The sequence below is a fragment of the Garra rufa genome, chromosome 12 (assembly GCF_049309525.1).
Source record: "Garra rufa chromosome 12, GarRuf1.0, whole genome shotgun sequence".
NCBI classification, from domain to species: Eukaryota; Metazoa; Chordata; class Actinopteri; order Cypriniformes; family Cyprinidae; genus Garra; species Garra rufa.
The window spans coordinates 39,685,219-39,710,106 of NC_133372.1; the positions used below are offsets into that span (position 1 = coordinate 39,685,219).

General features: G+C 34.3%; 2 protein-coding genes across 2 annotated transcripts; one reads left to right on the plus strand and one right to left on the minus strand.

Moving 5' to 3' along the window:
- Nucleotides 1-208: 208 nt before the first annotated feature.
- Nucleotides 209-3,859, minus strand: asip1 (agouti signaling protein 1). Its single transcript, XM_073852446.1, is given in 5 exon segments — nt 209-1,250; nt 2,697-2,749; nt 2,933-3,049; nt 3,664-3,679; nt 3,682-3,859. Coding segments are annotated over 5 exon segments (420 nt in total). The 5' UTR covers nt 3,748-3,859; the 3' UTR covers nt 209-1,082.
- An 8,823-nt stretch (nt 3,860-12,682) lies between these two features.
- Nucleotides 12,683-23,489, plus strand: eif2s2 (eukaryotic translation initiation factor 2, subunit 2 beta). The gene is made up of 9 exons (XM_073852447.1): nt 12,683-12,815; nt 13,791-13,965; nt 15,589-15,695; nt 15,957-16,077; nt 16,161-16,261; nt 20,580-20,728; nt 20,980-21,036; nt 21,843-21,928; nt 22,967-23,489. The coding sequence occupies exons 1-9, from the start codon at nt 12,801-12,803 to the stop codon at nt 23,140-23,142; spliced, it is 987 nt and encodes a 328-aa protein (XP_073708548.1). The 5' UTR covers nt 12,683-12,800; the 3' UTR covers nt 23,143-23,489.
- Nucleotides 23,490-24,888: the final 1,399 nt, after the last annotated feature.

Here is a 24,888-nt window from a genome sequence, read left to right on the forward strand (position 1 = left end):
GCACATTCACAGAAAACAGCTTACTTCCGCATTAAAAAAAAAAAAAAGTGGATAGACTACTTCAAAGTATAGTTTCTTTCATGTTTCCATACAAGGACTTTGCCTTAATCCTATAACTGCATACCATGTGTAATCACTCACTGGCTGATTTTTGAGAAACAGCCCTGCACCAAGTAGCCTTTTCATAAATCAAAATTCAGCAGACAAATTACGCTTAATTCTTTATTATTTTAATTCACAATGTTATTTTTTTAATTTTTAAAATGACATTCTGCAACGTTTTCCCGCGCATTGGATATTCGTCTTGAGTCATTCATAGCTTGAATCAATAGTCATTTCATCTACAATTTTCACGAAATATATACATGAATGTACAAAAACACATTTTTGAAATCGTCCCAAGAACTATATTTACTTATTTACTTCGTCTTTCAACAAAAAAATATTCCCCTTTAGTTTAAAACAATTACTAAAACAACCACAGTATTTCCAAATTATACAGACATGTTTGCCAAAACTGTTTAAAATAGTCTTATTAAATAATATTTTTGCTTTGTTTTATTTGTTGTTGAGACTGCTGCCGGTTGTAGTAAACACCGACAGCTATTTGGCTGCAACTGTGGTTGTCATAGTAATTTTTCCTTTCTTTCTTTCTTTCTTTCTTTCTGTTTTTTTTTTGGGGCAAATCCCTTTTCTCCTTAATAGCAGCTCAAACAGGTTACATGTCAGAACCGGATGCTTTAGCTAACATTTTTTCCATAAAGTGCTTACAACATAAAATGTTAATACAAACGTTAAAAATTTTCCATTAACATTATAAAAAATATATACATTTATAATAATTAATTTAAATGTGATTTAAAGTACTTTGGTAATCACCCAGCTGGCTCTCCATTATTCCCGAGCGCTTCTGACGAGTAGTAACTTTAGGTATATCTGGTGAGGAACTCTCCGATTATATGATGGAGTGCATTGATATTCGGTTGCCATAATCCCACAGGGTTTTATAAACAAGTCTTTAAGGTCAGAACTGTCCCATCATCCTTCATGGGGCTGATGGCTCCTGTCAGAGGCGGTGTTGTTCAGCATTTCGGGTATCCCATACGGCAGTAGCAGACGGTCTTGAACAAGCGGCAGTGGCAGAAAGCGCACTGATCGCAGCACACCGCGTTCGGCGTCTTGCAGCTGCTCCAAAGCGGGATACAGTTCGGCGGGGGCGGAGGTTTCTTCACATGGTTGTTGCTGAATTTCTGAAACCAGCATGAAGGTTTACGTTCATATGTGTTTCAAAAAACATGAAGCAATTCATTAGGCTATTTATTGCGAAAATTAGATACATTTCAGAACAAAATACGGCCTGGTCAGGGCATCATTTTAACTAATGTTTCTATAAATAAACTTTCATCAACAGTTCGTGTAAACTTGGTCACCAAGAAGACAAAAGTGCCAGAGAAGAGCCTGACGTGTGGTGTGTGAAGAAAACAAAGATATCACGCAAATATCACGTAATTACCAATCGATTTTGTCGTATTTTAAAAGTGTGAAATGTGTAATTTAATGAATTTAATTGTGTAAACTGCTAGCTACGAAATTAGCCTTAGCGAAACAAACGAGCGGTCCATAATAAACCAAAAATATTTAAAATGTAATACTTTTTCCGCCATAGAATGCTATACTAATCTTAATACAGCTATTAATACATCTACATTTCCCTAAATAGAGATATTAGATTAGTAAATATCAAATTATTTATTAAAATGGATTAAGACTAATTCAAGGCTGTAGTTTGAATAAAAGATGTGGAACAATATTAGTCTATACACTAATATGTGACCATGGACCACAAAACCAGTCATAAAGAGTATATTTTTTTTTAAATTGAGATTTATACATCAGCTCAAAGCTGAATAAATAAGCTTTTAAGCATATTTTTTTCTCAAAATACAGAGAATCGCCATTGAAGTTGTCCAAATGAAGTTTTTAGCAATGCATGTTACTATTTAAAAATTAAAGTTTGATATATTTACGGTAGGAAATGTACGGAAGATCTTAATGGAACATGATCTTTACTTAATATCCTTTTGATTTTTGGCATAAAAGAAAAAGTGATCATTTTCACCCATACAATGTATTGTTGGCTATTTCTACAAACGTGACCCTGGACCACAAAACCAGTCATAAGTGTCAATTTTTCAAAATTGAGATTTATACACCATCTAAAAGCTGTATGAATAAGATTTCCATTGATTATTAGGATAGGACAATATTTGGCCGAGATACAACCATTTTAATTATATCTGGAAGCTGAGGGTGCCAAAAAAACTAAATATTGAGAAAATCGCCTTTAAAGTTGTCCAAATGAAGTTCTAAGCAATGTATATTACTAATCAAAAATTAAGGAAATTGACAAAATATCTTCATGGAACACTTTACTTAATATCCTAATGATTTTTGGCATAAAAGAAAAATGTATCATTTTGACCCATACAATGTATTTTTTGCTATTGCTACTAATATACCCATGCTACTTAAGACTGGTTTTGTGGTCCAAGATCACATATTCATATTTTTTATTATCAGCATACTAGTTTTAAACATTTTAAATCACCGTAAACATAATTAAACACTCTAACTGAAATAAATTTTAATACGAATGTATTAAAAGCACCATAAATGAATATGACAACTTTACAAACCTTTTTTGGTTTCTTTTCCGTTTTCTTGTTCTTATTAGGTGTTTTTGAAAGCCCTTCGATAAGAGAAAACATACATCATTTAGTAACATGAAGTGTAAAGCGGAATGGAAAATTATTGATTAAAAATAAAAACTTAGCACTTGGCTAGAAGTTTCTGCTCACCATTTTTAAGTGATTTTATTTACTGTTCTTGATTGAGTTTTGTATGGTTTCTTTGTAAGAGAAAGAAGCCTTACCGACTATGAGTACATAAGGTGCATCTGTTTGGTTATTTGCTTGTAAGCTGATGGTTGTTTGGTTGGAGCTGTATTGTTCCTCCATGATCATGTGTGCGTGTACCGTAACACCGCAGGCTAAACAGAGCAGCACACAGCACAGCAACAATGACGGATTCATATTAGGACTTCACCCTGCATGAGGCAACAGTTTCAAACACAATCATCAAAAACAAAAAGCTGCAGATTTAGTATAACAACACATACACATATAGAATTAGCCATACGTTTTGCTGCAAAACTGGACGTTTGATCTTTTTTAAACCCCTAAGAGTGAAAAAAGCTATAGAGAGAACTTGCTTTTGAAAGGTAAAATATTCTCAAATCACTGTGTAAATACACAGATTAATATTAATAACGCAAACAAAAGTGTAGAATATTCCTTTATGTCCGCGTACACAAAATACACAAACAAGAAAACATCTATAAGAGCGTTTTAATAGTAGTTAAAATTACAACCTCTAGATTTTGCACAAAACCACTTCTCCAGCCGGCAGTGGAGCATTTTTTTGAAGTAGGCCAAATAGCATGTACCAAGAAAACAAGAATGAATGTTATATTCCTGTGCAGTAAGTTCAATGTTAATTCCAACGGTCAACAAAAAGTCACCCACAAAACACTTCACAAGTAAAGCTACAGTTCCAGTTTAGAGTATTTCTAGTGGCATTTGATCACAATTCATCATTTCTCACCATGTTCAACCTCCTGATTTTCTGACAATCTCGTGTTTTCTTTATATCCTCTTTCAGGGTGCACTCAAAAGCGAAACTACCCATGGTAATCTTCAGGAGTCGGTGTTGGGAATTCACAAACTGACCTGTCCTGGTGAGTTATGGGGCCCCCTGTTTTCGCTTTGTGTAGCTGGCTTGAGATATTCCCCGCTCCCCTGGTGAGACTGAGAGAGAAGTGTCAGACAGACTTTTGTAGTCAGGAAATTCAGAAAGGGGCGAAATGATAAAATTAAGCAGGGGCGGATCCACACGGCCAGACAGGACAGAGGGAGAGAGACAGACGTAAAAAAAAAGAGAAAGGGTGAAGGATAAGTATGTGTACAAAGAAAGAACAAGTGTGTGTGTGTGTGTGTGTGTGTGTGTGTGTGTAGCAGTCCAAAAATATATTTCGCACTTAGAGATGAATGTCAAAAACACACTTTTGATATATATATATATATATATAGCCAAAAATGCATCGTATGGGTCAAAATTATTGATTTTTCTTTTATGCCAAAATCATTAGGATATTAAGTAAAGATCATGTTCCATGAAGATATTTTGTAAATATCCTACTGTAAATATTTTTAAAAAATAATTTTTGAATAGTTGAATAGTTTTATGCATTGCTAAAACTTCATTTGGACAACTTTAAAGGCGATTTTCTCAATATTTTGATTTTTTTGCACCGTCAGATTCAAATAGTTGTATCTCGCCCAAATATATCCTCTATCGTAACAAACCATACATCAATGGAAAGCTTATTTATTCAGCTTTCAGATGATGTATACATCTCAATTTAAAAAAAATTATTTGTGGTCCATGGTCGCATATACATATATATATAAATTACTAAAACACCAATTGCTCAAAAATGTTCTGAAAATGCCACAGATCCCGCTTTGATATTTTGTTATCTAATGCAATGACATCCAGACATGAAGTGTCCAAACACTTTTTAGGAACACTGTGTGTGTTTGTAAGAAAAAGAAAAAGCCCTGAGAGTTATTTTTATTTTTTGAAAAGTAGGAATGTGAACCATATTCACCCACACACTAGAGCCTGTTTTTGATTTGTGATTTAAATGTCATCAGATCTGATGCAGGCACATGACATAATAATTACACACAGAAAACAACAGGAATTTCCTTTGGTGTTTTTTGCTCTCAGGGCAGGTGTAATTGTTACAAGGTCATCTGAACAAATGACCAAAGAAACATGCATTTGGATGTTTATTTGATATGGGTTTGATGCATGCATGCAGGCATTTTATTACACCTTCAACAACTGTTTCAGCACAATTGCACAAAACCAGGATGCTAAATGAAGAGTGACATATTTTAAGGAGCATTTTGACCAGCAGATGACGCTATAATTACTTTACTGAGCCTTGAAGTTTGCCCACTGAACTTCAACTTACATTTGGCTTTTAGGAAACCTGTTTTTTCTTTAGTGTACCATTTTTAATGACTTCTCACTTCTGACTTCTGACCTTCAAAGCAAATGCTCATAACAAAATCATGTACTGGTAAACATTGTTTTCCAAGGATTCTTCCAAAAGAAAAAGGCCCAGATGTTACAAATAGATTCAATGTGAACTAAATGCTGTGCAATAAACACAAAATGCTGATTCCATGTGCTTTAGGTTGCAATAGAAAAGCCCACCCACTGTTTCCGTGTTACGACCCCTGGATCGTCACAACTGCTTTCTATGTCTCAATAAATGCAATGGAATGAATGTAAAATATTAATTTGACAAGGTTTTCTATAAAATGCCTAGCACATTGTCATTAAGAAAGGTAGCAAACTGTGGTACCATTTCAAAAGGTAATAATATGTACTTTTAAATGGACTGTTGAGGGTTACATATTACAAGTAACACTGGTTACGCAATCAGATTACTTTTTTCAATTGATTAGTGAAGTAATGCATTAATTTTTAATTCACAAGATTTTTTTTTTAAATAAGTAACGCCAGTTACTTTGAGAGAAATCGGAAGTAGTTCTAGACTAAATGTGACCCTGCACCACAAAACTAGTTTTAAAGTAGCATTTGTAGCAATAGCCAAAAATACATTGTATGGGTCAAAATTATCGATTTTTATTTTGTGCCAAAAAACATTAGGATATTAAGTAAAAATTATGTTCCATGAAGATATTTCGTAAACTTCATACTGTTAATATATCAAAACTTTTGATTTTGAAAATTTTTGATTAGTAATATGCATTGCTAAGTACATAATTTGGTTTTAAGGGTTATTTTCTCAATATTTAGATTTTTTTGCACCCTCAGATTCCAGATTTTTTAAATAGTTGTATCTCAGCTAAATATTGTCTTATCCCTCACAAATGTGAACATGCATTTACTCATCTCATTTAGACCAAAACAGATATTCTTCAGGATGAATAAAAACAGTGAAATGCTAATTTAGAATATGATGAAAACCTGCAATAATTAAATGTTAAATAGCAAAAATAGCCTATTTTTTATGTATTTAATTCTGTTTTATTTATCAGTGTTTTTTCTGCTGACCTTCCAATTTAATACACAAAAAAAAGGTGCTTCACGGTGCCATAGAAGAACCTTGTTTAACCTTTAACATCTGAAATGATGTTTCACAAAAGGTTCTTTATGGCAAAAGAAGGTTCTTCAGATTATAAAATGGTAAGAAAGAGTTGGGTTGACTGGTTTTGACCTTTGACTGAATGGTTCTTTGTGGAACCAAAAATGGTTCTTCTGGCATATTAAAGAGTGCACTAAGAGTGGATGCTTCCTCTAGCAGCTTAATTAGATTTACACAGGCATAACACAAGGTAATGTGCTTTTACATGACCAAGCCATAGGTAGCTAGCAAACTGTAAGCTGTAGTAACTAACTGTAATGACAGTAACTCACGGTTTAGCCTGCTAATGCGCTCTAGTTATCCTATTTTTCCCATAAGAGTGGGCTCGGCCATTTGTGATTTTAATGTGTCTGGCTTCCAGTGGCATCCACTTCCAGTTATTTTTAGCTGAACAAAAATAGCTCGTTTTGCTGCTTGATATTGCAAACTGGTGTGTCTTACCATATGTGACCCTGGACCACAAAACCAGTCTTAAGTAGCACGGGTATATTTGTAGCAATAGCCAAAAATACATTGTATGGGTCAAAACTGATTTCTCTTCTGTGCCAAAAATCATTAGGATATTAAGTAAAGATTATGTTCCATGAAGATATTTTGTAAATTTCCTACTGTAAATATATCAAAACCTATTTTTTGATTAGTAATATACATTGCCAAGAACACTTTAAAGGCTTTTTTCTCAATATTTAGATTTTTTTTTTGCACCCTCAGATTTCAAATTTTCAAATAGTTCAGCCAAATATTGTCCTATCCTAACAAACCATACATCAGTGGGAAGCTAAGTTTATATATGTATAAATTTTGAAAAATGACACTTATGACTGGTTTTGTGGTCCTGGGTCACATGTTACTTTAATGTATTATCTTAATTACTAGTCTAACACATTACCAGACACATTACCTTGAAAACAGCTTACTTCCCTATTAAAAAAAGGTGGATAGTGTTATGAGACAGGCCATGCTCAGCAACTCCAGTGTGTTGTTTTCTATAAAAAAGTAACGTTAGTTACTTTTTTAGGGAGTAACACAATATTGTAATGCATTACTTTTAAAACTAACTTTCCCCAACACTGCTAATATGTAACATTAAAGATTAAATAAGGTACAAAGATGAGCTTTTTTACGTTAGGGTACTGCCACAGTGACAGATTTGTACCTTATTATCGTTAAATATCTTGTTTTTCTGAACAATGTCACATTACTGAGCTAAAATGGCTTGTGAATGCTGTTTTATGTTTGCTTTAAAGTGACAAATCAAATCTAAAAAAACTGCTTCAAAGAAACAATCATGTCAGTCTTGATTTTTTCTTGGTTTTTGGCTGGTTCAAAGTGGTGACATTACATTCACATATTCAGCACCAAAGTATGCAAGTACATTAGGTAATTACATCCATCGTTTGGTCTTCTGGATGCTGCCAGAGACTTGGACGATGATTGTAAAATCAAAGCCATGGATGTGGATGTGGAAAAGCCAACCGAGTGAATGCCGAACATTGCTCTCGAGAGATTTCGGGAAACCTTTGAATCGTCCAGAATGAAGAGATGTTGTAAAGACTGGCTTGACAGGGTCTGGACAAGCTAAGAATGCATGTGTTTCTTAGTCACTCATTTTCAGTCATTAACATGGTCTCCAGCTTTGTCTTTTGGGCTGCTCCACAGAATTCATAAGGATGGGTTGTACAAAAAGCATAACAACAAAAGCTGAAACCTAACCACCCAATAGTGATTCTAAAAGGAGGAAAAACATATAAAAAAGCTGAATGTTTTTAACATCTCGTACAAATTACATCAATTACCATAATCATGTTTTGGCTCCTCTAAATTGTAAGACAGATCTTTGAGCGGAGTGGACTTTGGACATCCAAAAACATGTCTTGTTTTAAAAATTTTAAAAGACAATATACTATTTAGTTTAGTTTATTGTTATAATTATTAAACTGAAATCATGAAACAATTTTTGTTACTTGAAATGAAATAAAAATGTATATTTATTTTATTTCAGCTAGTTCCAAGGGCAACATTTCTCATTGTAATTTTGTTTAATTCGATGTACTAAAATAACTAAAGCTAAAACTGAAATAAAATTATATAGAGCTATTAAAAAAATGACAAAAATGACCAGAACTAACTAAAATATAAATATATTCTAATTATTGATACAAAACTATAATAGCATCAGTGATACTGAAATATAAGTATTAACCTATTAATGCTTAAAACAAGAAATACTATTTGCTAATGCTTTATGTCTGAAAACAAGTCTTAATAGTCATGCAGTCATGCCTTTCAAGTAAATTAGTGTTGTTTTAAAGATATTTTGATATTATATTTTTGTAAAAATGTCAAACACACTTTTCTATACAGTGAAAATGCATGCATCATTGGGCATCAAGTGATTTTTCTTTGTATAATTTTATTTTATTGTTTGAGAGAGATCATGCTTTGAACTAATCTTTTTTTCTTACAGACTATTTTGCCATGTGAGTCACGAATGTCTCAGGTTTTGTTACCTTGGTGCTAAATTGCTAAGGTGATAAACTGGTTGTATAGTCAGTTTGACATTATAAAACTATCATTCTCTTCCTCCGAAAAACAAAGTTTGGAGCACATAGTTTGAAACATGCAGTGATTTAATATGAACCAAATGATTTGCAGCATATACGATCTATTTAAATATTTTGTTCTCTGTAATGCTTTAAATGATAATTTTTGTCCTTTATCCCCTTAGCGTTTCTGTAAAATTTAACTCGATGCAAAACGTCCCGCGGGTGGAGCGTTGGAACGCTAAGAGGTTATTTAAAGTGATTCTAGCTGCATATTAAATCTTAGATGATCACAAATGTGACCATTTAGAGTTTACAACTAGAGATCAGAATTTGTTTACAATTTGCCATTTATAATAGAACATTTTAAAGGGCATTAGAGCTGAATCATTTCACCTTTCTTCATGCAGTATTCATTTTGAACATATAAAATATGTTTTCACAATAAAAACACTACTGTGGCTTTTAGGTCAATAGACTGTTTAAAATGTAATATTTCTGTATTCAGAAAATATGCTTTGCACATGATTTCAAAAGATATAATATTCTAATATAAAATATATGTACTTCAATTATACTTTACTTTCCAGTTTTATTTTATTTTTTAGTTTTACATTTTATATTTCATCAATGTGTTTTTAGTTTTGTTAGTCACATATTGTCACTGAAACATGAGATTATTTCATAATTGAATTTTATCTAAAAGAAAACAGTTAAAACGTCTTTTTACAAAATCTCATATTTCAATGAGAATATGTGACTTACAATACTAAAAACACATCAAGAAAATCTCAAATAAAAAAGTGTATTATATTGGTTACTTCATTTATTACAACAATTATATTTTCATTCATAAAAAATGTCAAGGTTTCTGATTCATAGTTTCTGATTCATATATATGCATATATAGTTATAATTTGTGAAAATGAAGTGAAGTATATGAAACAGAAATGTCCACATCACAGAAAAGACATAGTATATTAATAAACTGTGATGAGTGATTCTACATGTGTTTCCATTTTCAGCATATAGTTGAAGCTATTATGTTGTTTGGTAATACCATGGGTAAAGAAACCTTTGATTTCAACATCGCTTCAAACATAGTTTCAAAGCCTTATTGCGATCCAGTTTCAGAAATCACAGAACAGTATGTCTCTGAGATGAGTGGAAGACTGCCCGGCATGTGAATAAGTGCCCACAGACTCCAAATAGCAGCACTGTTCACTATCTGTCAAATCTGTCTACCTGATTTAAGGTTTTGCCGACTTCTCGCTATTCCCGAAGCCAGCGACGCTGTGTATATTTTCAGCTTCACCAGTGCTAATGTTATACATATAAACATGAAATGGGCCTATAATGAAAATAAGACTTCTTGGCCAAGCTTCAGTGTTTTGATTAGTGATGTGTATATGTACTTTTTCTAGTCTGAAAACAAGGCTCAGGCTGTGCGAGAACATTATTTGTAATTTTACAACCCTGAAAACCAATAATGTCAAATTTGTGAAGCGCTTAGCTGAATGTATAACCTAGATATGCATTTAAATGAGGTCCTCATGTAACCTTCATGAAAAGAACTCAAATTAAGACAGAGAGAGCGAGAGAGAGGAAGAGTCAGAGAGGAGGAATAAGACATTGTTTACCTTCTGCACATATTGGATTTTCTTGCCTGGAATTCTCTCTTCCCTCCCATGCTCAAAAATGCATAAACTACTTATTTCCTAAGCAGATGAACATGTATTCTTTTTACGTCTTGTGGTAAGAGTGCAACAGCGCTTTTACTGAAAATCGTGCTGCTCGGAGCAAATATAGTATGGAGAATGCATAGATAAGCAGTGTTCCACCCCTTAGGTAAATTATACATACCCTGAACACTCTCCTGATCCACTGCTGGCCTCTAGTAGCGTGAATACTCTCTGTGATATATTACATAGGGGAGACCATGGTTGTGACACTTGATACTCCAGAGACATAAACCTTAAAGCCTTAAAACTGCACAACTGAAACCAAACATTAAACACCCCATTATAGGACTTTTTTTTGCAAAGGTTCTGAGTTTAAAGCCTTTAAATTTAAGTAAGTTTTAAAGTCAAAAGTTTACATGCACCATGCGGAATCTGCAAAATGTTAATTCTTTTACTAAAATAAAAGAGGTCATATAGAATGCATGCTATTTTTTATTTAGTACTGACTTGAGTAAGATATTTACATGAAAGTCTCCACTGTTCAAAAGTTTACATACACTTGATTCTTAATACTGTGTTTGTTTAGTCAGTTGTTCATGTGTCCCTTGTTTGTCCTGACCAGTTAAACAGCTCACTGTTCTTTAGAAAAATCCTTCAGGTCCCACAAATTCTATTGTTTTTCAGCATTTTTGTGTATTTGAACCCTTTCCAACAATTACTGTATGATTATAAAATCCATCTTTTCACACTGAGGACAACTGAGGGACTCATATGTAACCATTACAGAAGGTTCAAACATTCACTGATGCTCCAGAAGGAAAAACGATGCATTATGAGACGGGGGTGAAAACTTTTGAACAGAATGAAGATGTGTACATTTTTGTTATTTTGTCTAAATATCATATTTTACTTTCATTTAGTACTGCCCTTCAGAAGCTACAGAGGATACATGCATGTTTCCCAGAAGACAATATAAGTAAAAAGTACCCTGATCTTCAAATTCAAAAAGTTTTCACCCCTAGCTCTCGAAGCATTGTGTTTAGAAAAATAAAATGAAAATCACCTTCGCACACCTGTAAGTCATTAACAGGTACATAGGAAAAACAACAAAAAAAGGTCCAACTTAATATAAAAATGAGTTATGAGTTATTTATACACTTTCAATGTTATCCAATGTAATATTGGCGTTGTTTTATTTTTATACTGCGATTTTCATCCAGTATTTTGAGGAGGCACTCCCTTGCCTGTATTAAATATCCTTCAGTGTTAGAAATCTTTCAGTGCACACGATGACCTCATGGATCAGGAAACGTTTCAGTTAAACAGGTGTTAAGAAAAGTACTGTGGTAGTTTTTATTGCTATTTATAGGCCTATTATGGAAAGAAAATTAGTCATGGTCAAACTGACCATTAACCCCCAGGGCTGTATTTGATCTTACGAGTGACAAAGTGAAAAGTTCACATTTATTGGCACTAAGATTGGAAGAAGTGACATACATACTGCAAATAACATTGTTATGAAAAAGCAGAGCAGAAAGGAGGAAGCAGGAAAGGGTTTTAGCTTTCTGGGAGCCAGAAATCCCAATGCAATTTTAAACAGATTACAGGAATAAAATGGTTTGGAAGCCATTATGAAGAATAAAGAAAAAAGCACCAGGTCTGGTTTATCTCTGGAGGAAGGGTTTCAGAATATTATATAGGATAGATTCAAAGAACGTGAGGGTAGCCTATATAAAACTCTCCAGAGTCATAATGTTTTCACCTCCTCAACCCATGCATTTTAGAAACCTATTTGGGCATTATTTCCAAAGATTTATTGTATCGCACAAGAATTTTTCTTCCAGCACATCTGGTTGCTAATGCAAACATCCTCAAGGTTCTGTCAGCACAAAGGGTGATCAAAAAATCTGATCAAACGTGATATAGAGGGACTGGGGGAAGTTCTGTAAACACTATCACACATGCCTGCTGAGATGCAGTAGAAATCACATTTTTGCGCCACAGTTGTATTAGTTAAATGAGGTAATATTAAAGACACATTTGAGACACATTGAGTAACAAACGCTAAAGCGAAAACAATGTCCCTAGTAGTTTTCCAGACCAAAACTACAACAACCAGCATGCAACGCGCCTAGCAATCTAACGCGCATGCGCACGGAGCTCCGCCCGGCCTGTAGCAAGCAACGCGCATATCGAGGAAGAGTGTTCGTTGAGAATAGCCTATAATAACGTTTATTTTTTCTTCCTGCGTTTTCACAAGAAGCCGAAAACATGTCAGGAGACGAGGTTAGTGAACAGTCGTTGTTTAGCAAGATTATCTGTTAATATTAATTGATTTAGGCAGTCAAAAGAGAAGGACAATTGGGCCTACCAGAAAAGGCTGTGAGGAAACATGTGCACAGCTAGTTTCTAGATCTTTTTGTCATTTGTCAGCTAGTTAGATAGTAAACAGCTTATGTTTTTCTAATTGTCTTGCCGTTTTATGGACAAAACGTGTTTCCATGGAGATTTACACGATACTATGTTCTTTGAACATTACCATAGTAATACTATGGTTGTTTGGTCGTTGCAAAGGTGTTACCTTGGGGACGAGTACCATGGTGCTATTTTGTTTTTTGGACCAGTACTATGATATAACCGTATTTTGGGGCATTTAATGTAGTACTACTATGTTTTTATTTATTTATTTTTTATTTTTTTCATATTGCAGACATACCTTGATAATACTGTTTCTGTGGTACTACAATGTTTCTTTGGACATTTTGTACTACGTTACTACACATTTTGACACATACCATGCTGTTTTTGAAGAATCTTGTACATACATGGTGATTATTTAATGCAGCAGTATCACAAAAAGTACCCAAAGTAGAAATGTACAATGAAATTCTTGGAGTACCTTGTAAATACCATTGTATATGGCATAGTACTGTAGTATTATTATGTTTATGTAGTTATGCCATCATTATACAATAACATTTAAACTCTTATGATTGCTGTAAATTAAATCTTGAGTTTATCTACTCCAGATAATTGATTTATTTTTAATGTACAATCCAAATTAGGACCAAAATCTCTAGCGTTTTGTGTTTTTGAAACTAATTATGGTTCACATTATCTTTTACAGAGCTTTAATGATGATTACTTGTGATTAATCTCATTAGTCGATAATTGCTTTCAAGCTTTTTGACCTTTTTGATGTCCGTTGACAGCCTCTGTTCAGTGTCATCCATTATTAAAGTCATGCTATGCTTCTTCCAGATGATATTTGATCCCACTATGACCAAGAAGAAGAAGAAAAAGAAGAAGCCTTTCATGCTGGAGGAAGATGGTGGAGAGGCAGATGAAGGCCAGCAGGTAGAAACAAAAGAGACAGAGGTTGAAGGGCCTGAGGAGAAAGAGTTCGAGTTTGATGAAGATGATGGGAGGAAGAAAGGTAAAGCACATCACAATTGTATTCTGCATTGGTTAAATAGCTTTTCTGGCTAGTTAATTCCAAATTTTCCCTTTTTTTTTTACAACCAGCCATTTAGATTTTTCTAAGACAAATGCTATAATATATTGAAAATAACACTATGTATATTTCATCTTGTTTAAATGCAGTTTTAAGTGGCCAAAAAATACTGCAATGCAATACAATAAAAAAAATAAATTGCAGTAACAACAACAAATTACTCCAAACTTGAACATTTAATCTTTTTTATTTTATTATTTCATAATTATTATTTTATGCAACAGTATTATAATGCATAGTAATAAACAGCAAAATTTTTTTTTAAAGTAATTCAATAAAAACTCAATTTTCAGAATGTTTTTTCAGTATGAAACTGGCCTAGATAATCTAGTTCCCATCTAACTAGCACTGTGCAATTTAAAATTGTAATAAAATAAAATTAATTTTACTAAAATGTTGCAAGAATGGGCAATTTCGAAACCGCAGAAAGCATGATTTCTCATGGCGTGTGTTCACTGGTGCCGAGCAAGTGAAGCAGAGCGAGTGTTTTCAAATCATTTCAATAGAAATTCAGCTTTGAGGGTGACTAAAAGTGGCTCAAAAGTTCAGAGATGCCCAACTGTATGCAAATACCATTATAAAATGCAGAAAGACAGCCAATCTCTATTAGTTCTAAGCAGCTAGTGATATAAGTGCTTAAACTGCTGATTATGCTCACATTTTTGCTGGATTTAGTGCTTAAATCAGAATGTTGAGACATCGGACACAGTCGAGATGTTATACAGTGGCGGCCAAAATTCTTAGAACACTAGTCAGTTATTTCTGTCTTTTGCTGTTTGCATTTAGTCTTCTCTCAGTTTGTTCTGTTTCTTCATGTCATTCCAGACAGATTGGGTGATTATGAGATCAGATCTCTTTGTGGAGCGCTGGCTGTTGTCAGAGTCCTTGTGCAAACAAAAATCTCACTGGATTATTTACAAGTAATGGCAAAATGAATGTTTTTAAATGTAAACCGATATTTCCTACTAACACGCTACAGCAAAAAAATAATTTTTGGCCAACACTGTATGTATATTATAAATTGCAGTCTGTATGTAAGCGCATGCTATATGATGATTATATTGCCTCTGTGCTTCAAAAAGCATGGATTAAACATGTACGAACAGAACAGAATGAATAGAAACATTTCTGTCACTGTTTTAGTTTTTGTAATTTAAGAGGCTTTTCCGTCTTAGTACTTTTGTTTTTTTTTTGTACTCGTATTGGAATTTTGTCTGTTCTAGAGACATTTTGTTAGAGCTTTTTGATAAAGATCTACTTGGTTTCCATTTGAAAATGATTCAGATTATAATTCATGAACACCGAAATGCATTAATGAATGTAAAGTGTGTAAAGAAATATGGCCTCAAAATCGTGGTCCACAGCCGTATTAAAAAAAAGTGTGACATTCAAATGTTCAATTTTGCATTAACAAATACTATAGAATATATTGTTGATAAATATTTATTTCAAATATACAATACATTACCCAGCTCTACTTTGCACACTGAATGTTTATTGAAATGTAAAAAATGTAAGTGTGGCTTATTTGATTTTATGTTCCAGAAACATCAGATGACCTGGATGACTTAAACTTCTTCAACCAGAAGAAGAAGAAAAAGAAGTCTAAAAAAGATAAGATTTTTGATGCCGATCTTGAAGAAGGAATGAAGGTCAGTCGATTGTTTGCACATGCACAGTTGTTAAACTTTGGATTGTTTTCATCGCCGTAATGGATTTTCATTGAAAGATGTTTTGACCATGAAAGCGTTACACTTCAGTGGCCTTGGTTTCCTTTGAAAAATAAATGATGTGAGCCTATGCATCGGATTCTTTTTGCATTTGAAGTCTGATCTGTTCAGCATCATCACACACCCACTGACAGCAATTGTCATGCATCGTCTTCTACTAAATAAATTGCGACTTTCCAAAAGGAGCTGAAGATCGAAACAGAGCCGTCAGAAACACAAGAGGAGGATGACTTAATGCTGCCTGCTAAGAAGAAGAAATCGCGAAAAGGCAAAGAGGACACCGACAGTCAAAGCAAAGATGATGGTAAGTGCCTCAGTTGGGTGTTTCTTTGTAAATAACTATAAATTAAAGTTCGGCAATCTAACTCTGTGCTGTTTGTGGGAAAGGTGTCGAAGATGAAGACAGTAAAAACATCGATGACATCACATTCAGCACACAAACAGGCCCTGCCTGGGCAGGATCAGAGAGAGATTACACATATGATGAGGTAAATGGGAACGTTTATTTCCAAGCTTCCCGTGCAGAACATATGCGCTTGTTTCAGGTGATAACTTGATAAAGAGCCTGAAACTGCTGCCATCTGGTGCATTTGTTGGCAGAGCAGCTTTTCTCTGTTAACTTGTCTTTTCTCAGACATGTTTAGAATTACTGCAGCTGGATTCAAGATGATATTTATTAGATGTATGAAGTCAGTTCTCGTCAAGTTCACACAGGTGTAGTTTGTCACGTAAACTGTGGATATGTTACAGTAATGTTTGACAACCGGAAAGTCACAATACTTAAACGCGATGTCTTCATTCTAAACAATAGCTTATACATTTGTGTGTGTGTGTATATATATGTGTTTTTGTTTGTTCTTTTTTTTAACAGACATGGTAGTTGTTTTGCCATTGTGTTATGTAATGACAGGCATAATTCACCGTATATTTAAAGGAATAGTTCATCCAAAATCAAAAACTCATTATAAATTTACTCACGCGATCCGAGATGTAGATGAGTTTGTTTGTTCATTGTAACAGAGAAATTTAGCATTTCATCGCTTGCTCACCAATGGATCCTCTGCACCGAATGGGTGCCGTCAGAATGAGAGTCCAAACAGCTGATGAAACATTACAATACTCCACACAACTCCAGTCCATCAATTCAAGTCTTGTGAAGTGAAAAGCTGCATGCTTATAAGAAACATATATATCATTTAGATGTTGTAACTAGTGGTGTCAAAATTAATGCGTTTAACGCAGGTGATTCATTTTATCAGTTTAAAGCATTAAAAATATTAAACGCAATTAATGCAGGGCTGCCTTAAAACTGCATGTAAGTGTTTATTTATTTTGAGTAACATTTAAAGCACTTTCAGATCTGTGTCAAGTTCAGCAACAGCAGCTTTTAAAGTAACAGCAGCCAAAATAGCCTAATAACCAGCTGCTGTGGTCTCTGTTAATCAAAGAACAAAATAGTTCTGTAGTTTTAAGCTTTATCTTTATTTCATTTAGAATTTAGTGTTTGGTAACTTTAGGCTATATTTTCTTGCGGAAGGGCACAGGTAGCTATTATTTATTATAATGGGATTATGTGAAGATTGTTTTAAGTTAACTTAAATTAGAAGTTATTTTTTATAGTCTAATAAATTTTAAATTGACAGCTCTCAATTAAACTAATGTTGAATGGCTATAGTCAATGGTTGAATATTAGGGAAAAAAAATCATAGAGACATTAGCTGGTATTAGTGATAAGTTTGTTTGCATACTATATATATGTGTACTGTGTATATTTATTATGTATGTATAAAAACGCATATATATATATTAAGGGAAAATGTTAGATATATGTATATGTGACCCTGGACCACAAAACCAGTCATAAGTGTAAATTTGTCAAAATTGAGATTCATGTGTCATCTGAAAGCTGAGTAAATAAGCTTTCCATTGATATATTGCTAAATATTGAGAAAATCGCCTTAAAAGTTGTCCAAATGAAGTTCTTAGCAATGTATATTACTAATCAAAAATCAAGTTTTTATATATTTATGGTAGAAAATTTACAAAATATCTTCATGGAACATGATCTTTACTTAATATCCTAATGATTTTTGGCATAAAAGAAAAATCGATCATTTTGACCCATACAATGTATTTTTGGCTATTGCTACAAATATACCTGTGCTACTTAAGACTGGTTTTGTGGTCCAGGGTCACATATATAATATAAATATGTATATGTAATATAAATTATATGTTTACATACAAATACTATTTTTTTTAATCTCTCTCTCTCAATTCAATTCAATTCAATATATGTGCTTTATTGGCATGACAATTATTACAGTGTATTGCCAAAGCAGAGTGTTTACATTGAATGTAAAACAGGTATGTATGCAACAGAAACATGCATGTATATACATTTTTAAAAAGCAGGACAAATAATGAACACATTAGAATTCTATGAACAATTTAAAATTCAATGTGATGTGTGTGTGTGTGTGTGTGTGTGTGTGTGAGTGTGTTTGGGTGTGCGTGTGTGTATGTGGCGGGTGCATCACTGATTTGTTGACTCCTCCCTCTTTTTGTGACAGGCATCAATGTATCTTGCTGCTAGTAAGATACAATCTTGTTTTTCACCTAATAAATATTGAAGTTGTGTTTTCTTGTTTAACATTTTAAAGCCAGGGCAAAGTGTTTCAAATTTTGGATAAAATTTTGTTCTAATTTCTTGGTAGTTAGGACAGCTGGTGAGGAAGTGTTGCTCTGTCTCCACTTCCCCATGATTACAGTATGGGCAGATGCGGCTCTCTTTGGGCAGCCAGTGCTGTCGATATCTGCCCGTCTCTATAGTCAGAGAATGATTGCTCAGTCTGTACCTCGTCATTTGTCTTCTTAATTTACAGTTTTTCACTGTACTCAGATAATCTGCAGTTGCGTAATCTCTATGTAGGGCCAAATAACATTCAAGTTTACTTTGTTTTTCTGTCGTTTCATTCCAATAGGATAGATAATTTTCTTTGTGTGCTTTTATAATTTGGTTGGGATGAATTTTGTGAATGGATATTTCATTTTCCTGATTCTGGATGTTGTTAGTTATGTTAGTGTGTTTTTGCAGCTTCAGGAGCATCTGAATCAGGGGACTTTTTTCAGGGTTCACTTCATGGTTTTTAAGGGCTTTAAAATGGTAAGAGTTGGGGTCACTCGTTTTTAGGTGTTTCCAAAATTTAATGGCTCGTTTCTCAATGCGCATTAGTAGAGGGTATTGGCCTAATTCTGCCCTGCATGCGTTGTTCGGTGTGTTCCTCTGTACTCTGAGAATACTCTTACAGAACTCAGTATGCAGAACTTCAATCGGATTTTTGTCCCATTTTTCAAATTCGTGATTTAGGAGAGGACCCCATACTTCACTGCCATATAATGCAATAGGTTCTATGACTGATTGGAATATTTTGAGCCAGATTCTAACTGGTATTTCAATTTGGATAGATTTTTTGATGGCATAAAAGGCCCTTCTTGCTTTCTCCTTCATTTCATTCACAGCCAAATTCAGCTTACCAGTTGCACTTATTTTCACCCCAAGGTATGTGTAGTTTGGGGCATATTCAATTTTGGTCATACCAAGGGTGAAATTGTATCTCTTTCCCTGACATGTGGGTCTTTTCTGGAATGTTAGTACTTTAGTTTTGCTAGGATTAATAGTCAGGGCCCAGGTCTGACAAAACTTGTTCAGAAACAAGTCTCTCTCTCTCTCTCTCTCTCTCTCTCTCTCTCTCTCTCTCTCTCTCTCTCTCTCTCTCTCTCTCTCTCTCTCTCTCTCTCTCTCTCTCTCTCTCTCTCTCTCTCTCTCTCTCTCTCTCTCTCTCTCTCTCTCTCTCTCTCTCTCTCTCTCTCTCTCTCTGTGTATGTATATATATATATATATATATATATATACACACACCATACACACAGATAGTATGTAAACAAACTTTTATTTTGAATCGATAAATCACGACTAAAAGCTCTACATTTTAATCAATATTATTAAAGCCAAGTATAAATCTCATCAAGTTAGTGTTTTTAAGCATTTTACATTTATCCAAAATAATAACCCAGGCCAGTAACAATTTAAACAATTTATTTTATGTATTGAATTTTTCTAAAATCCCCTAAAAGCTCCCGTTTTCGTGGCCTTGACTCTTTTTTTTTTGATACAACGAAGTGGTGATATCTAAGTCTGGAGGTTGTTTACTTACTTTTTTAGGCTGATTTGTGAATGCGGAACATGCACAAACACGAGGCAGGATTAATTGCATAAACCAATCACAGCCAAGCATAATCAGTCATCCAATCGTATCACGATGGAGGCATTGCCCCATTCACTCTCAATTACCCCCTAACAAACTGAAGGCATGCTTTACGACATCTGTTAAAACTTAGTGGGCTCAGGGGAGGTGAGAAAGACTCCTGCTGTAACTTTACCTGCTAGTGTCACTGCTGGACTATGTTTCTTAAAAAAAAAATGAATTTTTAAAGTTATATTTTGTAGTATTGGCATTGTTTTATTTTTGTACTACAAATGTTTTTCTCATTCAATAATTTTGATGCCTCCCCTGATCCATTATATTGTTTTGCTCAAAATATTTTCATTTTTGGGTCATCTATTCCTTTATTAAAATTCTGTAAAAGCTATATTTTTGATTCTGTATTGCAATATGTTTAATCCATTGAAAACTTGAAACTAGATAATCGTTGTAGTGTCTTAATTTTAGTTTGTACAACTATGTTCCTTAGGATAATGGTTGCTTGCATCTGCTCTTATTAATAATATCATTATTATTTTAGCTTTTGAATAGAGTCTTTAACATCATGCGGGAAAAAAATCCAGACATGGTGGCAGGAGAGAAGAGAAAGTTTGTGATGAAGCCTCCTCAGGTTGTCAGGGTCGGCACAAAAAAGACCTCCTTCGTAAACTTCACAGACATCTGCAAACTGTAAGTCTAAACTTTTAAGTTGTCAAGCTGTTTTATAGAGTCGTAATGTTTTGTGTTGACTTTGAGTTTGATTAGCTCTAAAGAACGGAAAAGTTGTTGGATTTCTGAGTGTTCACTCCTTATTGCATTCATAAAATAAATTGATTGTTGGGCATCTCAGTATCTGCCAGCAAATAAATCAATTGCATATTTGCACAGTGCACACGCAACTTTTGCTTTTGTATTAACTTTGATTTTTTTCTTCGTTTCAGGTTGCATCGACAACCAAAACACCTTTTGGCCTTTTTGCTGGCTGAGTTGGGCACAAGGTAAGTTTAGTAACTCAATTATTTTTTTATGACTGTTATTATACTTACTTTTTTTGAGATGTACGTGAGAGTGTTTTGAAATTACAAATGTTTTTTTTAACATTGTAACTATTTGCTGAAGAAATGCTAAATGCTTCATTTTTCAAGAAGCCTTTTTTTGGAAAGAGCATATTCTGATCTCCTGTCCATATATAATTGTAAGTGAACTATTATTTTGTTTTATGGGGTGACCCACTCAACCAACAGTTGTTTTTCTTCATCGAGTGACCATTAACCTCGCAAAATATCGTCTCAGTGCCTGGGAAGTTGTCGGCTTGTTTTTTCAGCGTCTCTGTGCGACTCAAACCCTCCACCAGAACACTTCATTTTCAGGTTTAGCTGGAGGCGTTTCACATGATGTCAGAGAAATCTGAATCAGTTGAGAAAGGCATCAGAGAGGGCTCTAGAGGGAGCGACTGACCCTGTGATGCTTTCAGAAGGCATTATTAAAAGATAACCAGAACGATTTCAGTGCTCAACCATCATTTCGGCACCTCATTGTGTTCGCCTACATGCATCTCAGAAGACACATGAAAGGAAAGCGGTCGATTTTGCCTCAAGGATATTTTGGTTTTGAAAGACATCAGTCTTATACATGGGCAGCATTTTTCTTTCTGTAGCTGGAAGCAGGAACTTTGCAATTTGGAAAGAGTATAGAAATTAATTGGTGGTGTTTTTTTTTTTGTTTTTTTTATTAAAGTACTGAAGTGTTTTTTTTTTTTTTCATTTGAAAATGCACTAACCTCTGCTCTGTTTTTTTTTTTTAGCGGGTCCATAGATGGAAACAATCAGCTCGTCATCAAAGGCAGATTCCAGCAGAAACAGATAGAGAATGTCTTAAGAAGATATATAAGTGAGTGTCTGTTTAACTGGTGAAGTTTAAAAATGTTCTTAAACACAGTATTATGCAAATTTACATGGCATTAGGGGTTCACTGAATAATAAAAAATAATAGTTTTCTTACTTGTATACACTTGCAGTCAGAACAGTAAGTTAATGTTTTTTAAAGAAGTCTATTCTGCTCACCAAGTCTGTATATATTTTGAGCAAAAGCAGTAATGTTATGAAATACTTTTAGCATTTAAAATAACTGCTTTCTATTTTAATATATTTTAAAATGTAATTTATTCCTGTGATCAAAGCTAAATTTTCAGCATCATTACTCCAGTCTTCAGTGTCACATGATCCTTCAGAAATCATTCTAAAATGCTGATTTGCCCTTTAAGAAACTTTTATTATGATTATTAATATTTAAACCAGTTGAGTAATTTATTTACAGGAGTTTTCATTTAATAAAGATCTGAAATTCATAATTTATCTGAAATAAAAAGCTTTTGTAACATTATACAAAATACCATTCAAAAGCTTGAAGTCAGTACATTTTTTAATAGAATAATAGAAATTAATATTTTTATTTAGGAAGGATGCTTTAAATTGAGTAAAGTGATGATAAAGACATTTATGATGTTACAAAAGAATTCTATTTCGAATAAATGTTGTTTTTCTGAACTTTCTAATCAAAAAAGAAACCTAGATAGCCGTTTTAAACTTTTTTTTTTTTTAGCAGCAAATCAGAATATTAGAATGATTTCTGAAGGATCATGTGACTGGAGTAATGATGCTAAATATTCAGCTTTGAAATCACAGGAATAAATTACATTTTATAATACGTTCTAATAGAAAACATTTATTTTAAATAATAAAAAATATTTAAATTTTTTACAGTTTTTTTCCTGTACTTGGATCAGGTAAATGCAGTAAAAAACTTTACAAACTTTTGACAAAGACTTTCCTATGTCTATTTTATTAATATTGCATAGTATAGTTATTAATATGCATTGCTTAGGTTTGTTTGTTTTTTCCACCCATGCAATGTGTTTTTGTCTTGCAGAGGAGTATGTGACGTGCCACACGTGTCGGTCTCCTGACACAATCTTGCAGAAGGACACACGTCTTTATTTCCTGCAGTGTGAGACGTGTCACTCCCGCTGCTCCGTCGCCAGCATCAAGACCGGATTCCAGGCCGTGACGGGCAAGAGAGCGCAGCTGCGTGCCAAAGCCAACTAACGCCTGTCCCTCCACCATCACACACACCTTACACGGCCCATCTGAACACCTGCACTCCACCACCAAACTCAACAAATCCACTCGCGCAGCTTACTAAATCTGTTCAGCAAGTCTGAAATGTAGAACCGAGTTCTCGGCCATCTCAAACGCGTCATTTAGTTTTCTTCAGCTCGTTGGAGCTCTGAAATCGCCTATGCACACGACGAGAGTGTCGATTTGTTCGGTCTGGCTGTGGAGCAGAGAGAGTGCAGAGCCTAGAGGATTTCATAATGAACTGTTGGTGAAATTTGTTGCTGTATTACCTTCAAAAAAAACTATTGAAATAAAATGCATACCAGCTGGGCAAACACGTGCAGTATTGCTTTACATTTTGGGAGTTTCAATGTGATTGAGAGTGCATTAATTAGCCTGAAATGTATGATTATGTAAACCGATGCGATTTCTGCCTCTTATGTTTTTTCTGTGCTTAAAAAAAGGGGTAAAATAGGGTGTTTTCACAAAGCATTATCAATCGGCACTGAGCGTAAACCATGCCGAACAAACCGCAAATTTTTCTGATTATTTCAATTATTATCATGTTTTGGGTTGTACTAAGTTGCCAAGTTGCTTTGCTGTTTATGCAGGCTCAGAAAGCTCTCGGTTTTCATCAAAAACATCTTCGATGATGAACGAAGCTCTTAAGGGTTCAGAACATGAGGGTGAGTAATGATTTTTTTGGTGAATGTAGATACTGTGGATACTGCTATGGGTGCATTTCAAGCACTTTGTCATCTAAAAGTCTTTAAAAAACAGACTTGCTTATTTATTTTTGTTCCTTATTATAGAGTGATTTCACAACGTGTCATCAATCGTCTGTATTGGCAGCACTGAACGTAATCGATGCCACTGAACGTAATCGGTGCCACTGAACAAAACAAATATTTTGCTGATTATTGCTGCTGAAAATAGTCAATTATTGTCATGTTTTGAGCTATACTAATCAGTCTGACTGGGGAAAACCATTTGGAGTACTAAAGACTGCCAAAAGTTATAACTAATCAAAAAGAGGAGTACATTAACCGTGCAATCCATGTTGTTGTTTACGTCCGAGTATCTCCAATGGCTGCGCATCCAGGTAACTGACCAAATCGTGAGGTAAGTGCAAACCCTCTGTTGATCGAAAATGTCCTTTTTAATTAATTAAAAACAGTGCAGAATCTATTTTGTACCTATTCATAATTTAAACTAGTTGGTTTGCTCATTCTATAGATTCAGTGTTTTTTCTACAATGGAGGAAAATTAAATCATAGTGTGGATTAAAATGCAAATTGAAAGAAATTGTTGCAGTTTTACAAATATTTGGTAAAAAAATATTTGGGGGCAGCCGTGGCCTAATGGTTAGAGAGTCGGACTTGTAACCCAAAGGTTGCAGGTTCGATTCTCAGGTCCGGCAGGGATTGTAGGTGGGGGGGAGTGAATGTACAGCACTCTCTCCACCCTCAATACCACGACTGAGGTGAGTCCCTTGAGCAAATCCCCTAACTGCTCCCCGGGCGCCGCAGCAATGGCTGCCCACTGCTCCGGGTGTGTGTTCACGGTGTGTGTGTGTTCACTACTGTGTGTGTGCACTTGGATGGGTTAAATGCAGAGCACAAATTCCTAGTATGGGTCACCATACTTGGCCTCACTTCACCTCCTTTCCTTTCCTCCTTTCCTTAAAAAGTTATTTTAATCACTTAGTTAAGCCAAAAATGAAAATTCTATAAT